Below are 8,294 nucleotides of genomic sequence, written 5' to 3'. Positions count from 1 at the left end.
TAATAATGTAGGGTATTACAAATTAAAATGTTTATTTCGGGTATAGTTAAGTTCGTCATTTAGTTCTTCTATTTCTAAGTTTTCAAAAAGTTTCGAGAATTCGTCGTCCCTCTTTCTCATATTCAATCCGGTCAAGACTTGGAACGGACTGTACTTAGTTGTTCGAGGTGGAGTGTTGTTCATTATCTGCTGAACTCTTTCTACGTGACGATACCAATTCAGAGGGTTTTCCTGGCACATTCTGAGCATCGGGATGACAATTTTGTGAACTCTTTCCACTTGGCCGTTACCTCTGGGTACGCCTGTGGTAATGTGTAGAAGCTGGATTCCTTCACGGTTGCAGTACTCGTTAAAGAGTCCTGAAGTAAAAGCGGTGCCCCTGTTAGTAACTATTCGGCGAGGATTGCCAAAAACTGATGCTTGCTTTTCCAGTTTTTCTAAGACTTCTTCGGATCCAGTCGACTTTGTTGGATAGAGCCAAACAAACTTGGAAAATCCATCCACGACAGCCAAAATGTGGTTATAGCGTTTCTTCGTGTCGGTGAGGGGTCGATGTGATAGGTTCCGAGAGGTTCCTGAGCCTTGTCAATGGGACTGAGTAACCCTTCCTTTTTTCCACGCTTGGAGTCGATTATCAGGCATTCCACGCATCCTTTGACAACTCGTTCTACCTTCTGTTGGATTCGAGGGATATAATACGACTTTTCCAGAATATCGCGAGTCTTCTTTATACCGAAGTGGCCCTCCTTGTGTGCTACGCTGATAATTTCCTCTTCCATTGAATTAGGAACAACTAACAGCTCAAGAACTGCGTCCTTGCACAAGATGTTGTTGGTTATCCAGCTATCGTTGTCCTGTGCCTCCACTAAACGTGACTTTGTGGAATCTGTGATTAGAAAGCCTGACAATCGGCTTAATGCATCCACGTGCCTCATCTTGGTTCCAGCCCTGTGTTCTACCTGAAATTCAAACTCTCGCAGAGCCATGGCCCATCTGGCAACTCTTGGTGGTAGGTCATCCTTCTTGATCGTCATTGCGAAGGTGTTGCAACCGGTAACCACAGTAAAAGGTTTACCAAGGAGGTAAACTCGCAATTTTTTCAACGCATTTACGATTGCTAAAACCTCGAGCTCGTAGGAACTGTACTTTTCTTCACAACCGTTTGTCTTCCTGCTCATAAACTCTACAGGAGGGAACTGCTGATCCTCCGAGTCTCTCTGCATTAAATCGCCTCCAAAGCCATACTTGCTTCCATCTGTATGCATTTCGGTTGTGGCTATCGGATCGAACAGTTTGAGTGCTGACACTAGTAGCTGTTTCAAGAGGTTAAACGAAAGTAATCCTTGCTCTGTCAACGTGAGATTTCTGTCGTCCTTTTTGTTGCTTTTCATCCGAAGAAGGTCGCTTAAAGGTTTTGCTGTGAGGGCGTAGTCTTTAATGAAGCGCCGCATATATGACGTCAGACCCAAGTACCGCTGCAAAGCTTGTCTGCTTTGAGGAATTGAAAAAATTGACGACTGCTTTAATCTTCTCGTTGGTGGGTGCTATAGTTCCGTTCTCAATAGTGTAGCCTAAGAAATTGATCTTGCTCTTGAGAAATCGTGCTTTTTCCCACTTGATTCGTAATCCAGCCCTCGAACCTACGCTCAATACTTTCTCTAACGCCTTCAGTCCATCAGATTCGTTCTTAGTTGGCACGATTATATCGTCCATATAGACAACGATCGTTTGCGCTTGAATGAGATCCCTCAACGTAGCCGTGACATATCGGCAGAATACAGCAGGAGAATTTGAGATACCAAACGGTACATGAGTAAATTCGTACTACCCGTTATGCGTCACGAACGCTGTGAACTTCCTGGATTCTTCGTCAATGGGCACATGAAAGAATCCGTTCATCATGTCCAGGGTTGTGTCAATTAAACTCATCGGAATATTGTCCTTCTTGTTTTTTGATTGAGTCGACGATAATCGCAACAAAATCGTCTGGATCCGTCCTTTTTAGCTACCAGTACCACTGGCGAAGCATACCCTGAGGAGCTGGGTACAATAATTCCCTCTGCCAACCACTCCTGCCTTTGCTTTTCTATGAAAAACTTGTTCTCGTATGACGTGCGTCTTGGGCGTTGATATACAGGAATGTCGTCTTCCAAAACGATTCTCATGCTTACTGGAGACTCTATCGATTTTATTGGCTTGTACTCTGTAACAAGCTGCTGTACCTTTAGCTTTTGGCAATCGTCTAAGTGAGATAAGTTAATTTTATCAAGGACAGAACTTTCCTCGACTATCTCCGTGACACACATTCCATTAAATGTCGATGCAAAGTCTCTCTCTATTGCCCTGAACTCGACGCCGTTGGAACTGAAAATAACGTCGACTGATTGTAGCACATCGTTTCCCACAATCGCAGCGTACTCGAGTTCATTTTGTTTAGCGACATGGAAAGTTACTGAGAAGCATACGCCATCTGCTTCAAGATCGACGTCGAAGCATCCTACGGTCACAAGTTCACCCTTGCCGATACCTCTCAGGTGCTTAACTTTTGGCTTTAGCTTCAAGCCGTCAAAACTTTTGAAAATGTCCTCTCTCATCAAACACAAGTCACATCCCGAATCAATCTTTGCTATGAATGTCACTCCCTCAGCTTTCATCTTTTTGTAAATGAGTCCCTTCGCAGCCTTCTCTTCCAGCACGTTTGCAAGCTCTTTCTTAATGGAAATAGTTGCTTTCTTCTCATCGCAATTTTTAGAAATGTGTCCTTTCTTGTAATCCTTAGCAATATGGACTTCGCTGTTACACTTGAAGCATTTTCTTAAAAAATTGCTCTGAGTCTGTTTACCTGTCGATTCCCTGTTAAAATTGTCTTTAGAATTTCCCATACCCTTCATCTTTTCGTAAATAAATACTTCTTCTTTAAGTTCCCTAACGGATTTGGCTCGATACAACCCCGCCTTGTTGATCTTGCTATCTGGGATGCCATCTACGAAGTACGATACTAGACTTTCCTCATCAAGATTTATCGGTTTGCTAATCTCCATTAAACTATAGAGATATTCGATGCATGTCTCTTTTGGTTGTTTTTGCCTTTGGCGCAAAATCTTGTGTATCTCTGCCGAACATAGTTTTTTACCGAATTCTTCCTTCAACCCGTTTTTTAGCTCAATCCAACCCCTAACTCCACTTGTACTTTTGATATAAAGCTTGGCTGCTCCAATCAGAAGTTGCTTAGCATAAATGAATTTCTGCAAATTATGCCAACCCACGGTAATTGCAACGTCATCGAATTCAGACAGCCAGTGATTGACGTCATCTTGTTCGGAGCCTGAAAATGATGAAACACTGTCCTGAATATCGCGTAGGGTAAATCTCGAGCTACTAGTTTGAACCGCTTCTTGGTAATTGGAAGAACCACTAACACTCGCACCCTCCTCATCAGTATCGTCGTCCTCATCGTCAGCCACAACTAATCCATAATGATCGAACAACCGAACCTGCAAAGCTCCTTTTCTGCCAGTTGTTTTCAAACCTAGTTCGGATAACTTTGCCCTTAGAAGAGACACTGTCATAGCGAGGATCGTTCTAGCATCCATGGTAATGCGTTTAAGCCGTTTACAAACAGTGGTACAATTCAATATTTAAATTTAATGATACAAAGTAATAATTTAATTAACGTTAAACAATTCGTGTGATCAAAAAAAGTTCGACCCAGATTAAATATGTGAAATCGCCTCAGTCGCTCACCACGCCCAATTGGATTTTTCTGTCTTCTACAACTGCTTGAATTTTTGCCAATTCCAGTCCACTCAGCTACTCCAGCTCGTACTCTTCTACAATGCCGTCACACCGCACTGCTTGACCGTCTCGTCCACTTTTTACAAATTGCGTCGTTTGCAAGTTCTTGCAGCTGCTTTTTTCGCCACAGGGAAACTTTTGTTGTAGCAAAAGTAGGAAGTGGCCACTCCGTTGCTGTATGTCGTCCTTCTCTTCTCTCGCCAATAACACCCTCGCCTTCGTTGCACGGATCACCTCTCGTTGTCCTCCTCTCACAGGTAATGGCTACCTTCGTTTTCACCTGCGACCGTGTCGTCAAAATTCGATCACAGGCACTGCATCAAATTGTCGTCGAAATTTTTTTTCGTCGCGTTTCATCAGAATTGCTTTTCTTTCTATACTGCGTACATTACTTCGTTACGGGCACTCACACAATCAAGTTTTGCACAAATTTTGGCAATTTTTATACCCGTTACTCGTAGAGTAAAAGGGTATACTAGATTCCTCGGAAAGTATGTAACAGGCAGAAGGAAGCGTTTCCGACCCCATAAAGTGTATATATTCTTGATCAGGATCACTAGCCGAGTCGATCTAGCCATGTCCGTCTGTCCGTATGAACGCTGAGATCTCGGAAACTATGAGAGTTACAATACTGGGATTAGGCACGCAGATTCCTGAGATTCCTGCGCAGCGCAAGTTTGTTTCAGTAGAGTGCCACGCCCACTCTAACGCCCACAAACCGCCCAAAACTGTGGCTCCTACAGTTTTAACGCTAGATAGAAAATTTTAACTGAAATGTATTGTTCTCATCAATACCTATCGATTGACCATAAAAAAGTTTGCCACGCCCACTTTAACGCACACAAGCCACGAAAACCTGTGACGCCCACAATTTTCATGCTAGATGAAAAAATTTAACTGAAATGTATTGGTCTCGTCAATACCTATGGATTGGTCCAAAAAAAATTTAACACGCCCACTCTAACGCCCATAACGCTTAAATCTGTATACCGCCGGTAGGTGGCGCATTTTAATCTCGCTTTGTTACTTGCATATCTCTATTTAGCTGAGTAACGGGTATCTGATAGTCGAGGTACTCGACTATAGCGTTCTTCCTTGTTTTTTTTTTGTGGTCTTCGTAATCGTTCAAACTCTTCTAATACAAAAATCTGCTAGTCGATTTGTTTAACTGTTCAGATTTTTCTCGGCTTCAATTGTTTCTATAACAGGTACTTCCCCCGCTTTTAACTTTTTCTTTTCAGTTTTTGCTTCGTTCTTTGTCGCGGCAGTTTTTCGATGTGTTAACGCACAGTTTTCTCTTTGTTCTTTTACTTTATCCCGGACGAGCCCCCAATAATTTGTAGGGTATTACAAATTAAAATGTTTATTTCGGGTATAGTTAAGTAAATTAAAGAAACAAAGGTATTTTATTAAAACTTCACGACTTTCGCACTCTATGGATGGCACGACTTCCTCTGACAAAATTTCCACATCAACTGACTTGCTTACATTTATAAGGCGTAATTTTTAATGAAAGAGGGTGATGGATATAGATCACTTTGATGAAAAGGGATAGGAACTCTTTTGCGTTTTTGGCTGATGAAGAATGCTTGAGGTTGCGGAACTCTGAACAGTGTGTCCCCATATGAAATTAGATAGGTTGCTGTAAATCCCTCAATGTATCCAAATCCCACAATAATGTCATCCATATAAACATGACATGTTATACCTACTTGTTTTCTTAAAATGTCATCCATTGCACGTTGGAATATTCTGGGAGCGTTCGTTAGACCAAATGGCATTCTCAAGAATTCATGTTTTCCGTTATTTATAGAAAATTAGGTTTTTTCAATGCCTTTTTCTTTCATGAGAATCTGGTGAAACCCAGGCTCCAAGTCGATCGTGGAAAAGTATTTAGCTTTTCCAAGGTTTGAAAAAGTTACCGATGGATCTGGCATTGGATATCTGTCTGGAATGATGTTTTCGTTTAGTTTTTTATAGTCTATAACTTATCTGAGTTTTGCGGTACCATCTTCATTAAAACCATTTTTTGGTACCACTAAAACTGGAGAATTATAAGGGCTTTTGCTTGGTCTTATAATTCCTTCTTTCATCATGCGACTAACCTCAGAGTTTACGAAATCTGAAGCTGATAGAGCATAGGGATACTGTTTGCTATGAATAGCTCTATCCTTTTCGGTGTTTATTTTACCGCGAATATCAGTCCTGATACCGACTTGCATGTTTATCTTCGAGTGCTCTTTTTTGATAATATTTATTATCCCATTTTCCAAATCCATTCTTTAGTTTGGAATTGATTCAGGATTTTTGAATCCCAAACTTGTAATTTTGTCGGATATTTCAACGACGGCGTGTTCAGGGTTTTTGAATCCCAAACATGTTTTGCTTTGATTTGCCTCTTCAGACTCAGTTCTGGCCTTTTCATCAAAGTATATTCGTATAATAAATTCCTCTAATGGAAGAATGGGTTTTTCTTCGGATAAGGAAAGTTCTTTAAAAGAACTGTCATTATCATAAATAAATTTTTCTTCTTTGCCCCCATATCTCATTACTTTTTTATCTGTGTCAATTACAGCATATTTTTTCAATAGGTTGTAGCCTATTAGAAAGTCAGATTTTAACCCATCTATTTCATAAAATGTGTAACGCGTATCACAGATCGTTACCATGTGATAATATTTAATTATAGAATATCCATTAGCCGTAGATACTTTTATACCCGTTACTCGTAGAGTAAACGGGTATCTAATAGTCGAGGTACTCGACTATAGCGTTCTTCCTTGTTTATATTTAGGAAGCTCGACATAGCTGGAGGTTTCTCCTGTGTCAATTAAAATTTTAAGTTTTGATTGTACTTTGGCCTATGCTGAATCTGTAAGGATTCATCTACGTCCATCGGTTCTGGCTTGCTTTGCTGAGCTTTATTGGAATTCCATTGATTATGGGAATTATATTGTGGATTATACTGTCTACCCTAATTCTAATTATGGTTTCTACTCTGATTATAATTATATTTATTTTGGCTATCGGGTTGGTTAAACCTCAAGTTCTTAGTATTCCTTTGATTACTATTATAGTTATTATGGTTACTTTGCCTGCGTTTATTACTTAAGTTTTGGTACCCTTATAAATTTAATTCATAAGTCTTGCGCTGTGATGATGTGAAATTGTTTGCGAATTGGGCCCTAAATTATTGCGTTCTAGTTCCTGTACTATTATCATAGCGTTCGGTAAATCTGGTGGATTCATTAAAAATATTACGTCTGAGATATGGCCGTTGAGGCCAGGTATGCAAATTAAGTTTCTCACTAGTGAATTGATTAAAAAAATTTATTTTTATTTTTTACAATCACTTATTCACTATTACAATTTTACAATAGGTTGAACTTATTTAATTCACTGCTCTTGTATTTATTCTCGAATATTTGTTCTGCTCGATTCGGATCTCAAAAACGGGCTGCCTGCTCTCTAGTTCAATGGTCAATAATCAAACCTCGGCTTAAGAGATTTTATCCCCAAAAATTGATAAAGAGAATGACTCAAGAGAGTCGGAAAATAGGATGATGCAATTTGCCAATTAAATTCGAAGTCCAATCTTGGCCGGAAATTGGTGTTTACATTAGCGGAGTTTAGGGACCGCTTTGGGGATCTTTTTGTTTACGTTAGCGGACTCGGGACTCGCTTTGGGGATCTTTTGTTTACGTTAGCGGACTCAGGGCTCGCTTGGGTCTCCGATTGTTTACAGTATCGGTTTGGATGTTTACAGCATCCGTTTGATTCGGACTGCGTGAAATTGATCTGGGTGGGAATGATTTGGAGGCCTGCTTGGCAGAAATAGCTGACCACGGATTTATCTCGGGTCTGTCAGAGTTCTTTGGAAATTAGCTCTCGGCTCAAAGTTGTTTATAAATTGGGTAAGAGCCCCTAAATAATGTGTCATATAACTCCCCCCATTCTAAATTGAATCGTCCCGATTCATTGGAACTGTTGGGTATATTGAATGTAATTGATTGGTTAATTCGACAATGATATTTTCTTCTAGGGTATTTTCATTGTCGGGTGTATTATTTATCTCAATATCGGAAATATTGCTTTCTGGTTCGATTTCTATACGAATTTGCCATGGTTTGAATATTAAAAATTTTCTGAATTTGATTATAATCATAATAATTAAATATATTAATGCTAATATGATTAATATTAACGTAACTGGTATTTGAGTTTGTTTAATTTGAATAAATGGATTTAGTACGTTAATATTATCAAATGAGAGTTCCGAATCATTAGATATAATATATTCGGATATTAAAAAATCTGTATATTTTCGAGCTGTGATGTATTCCAATATCTTATTGTCTACATTGGTGTAGGAAATATTATTAATTATAGAGGTGCCATTAAAAGTAATTAAATATGACCCATTTAAATGAGTGTCATTAACTGTATTTTCTCCATTTAAAAAAATGGCTCCATCTTGGATTACATCTACTTTTTTATTT

The 8,294-nt window shown here is 39.5% G+C and overlaps 1 protein-coding gene across 1 annotated transcript; it reads right to left on the bottom strand.

Moving 5' to 3' along the window:
* Positions 1-437: 437 nt before the first annotated feature.
* Positions 438-3,593, bottom strand: LOC139354970 (uncharacterized). The gene is made up of 2 exons (XM_070999244.1): positions 2,032-3,593; positions 438-1,488 (listed from the first exon to the last, which is right to left on the bottom strand). The coding sequence occupies exons 1-2, from the start codon at positions 3,591-3,593 to the stop codon at positions 438-440; spliced, it is 2,613 nt and encodes an 870-aa protein (XP_070855345.1).
* Positions 3,594-8,294: the final 4,701 nt, after the last annotated feature.

This window comes from Drosophila suzukii, unplaced genomic scaffold (assembly GCF_043229965.1).
Source record: "Drosophila suzukii unplaced genomic scaffold, CBGP_Dsuzu_IsoJpt1.0 scf_5, whole genome shotgun sequence".
Classification (NCBI taxonomy): Eukaryota; Metazoa; Arthropoda; class Insecta; order Diptera; family Drosophilidae; genus Drosophila; species Drosophila suzukii.
Note: the sequence above shows the minus strand (reverse complement) of the source record. Positions and strands in the feature narration are given on the sequence as shown.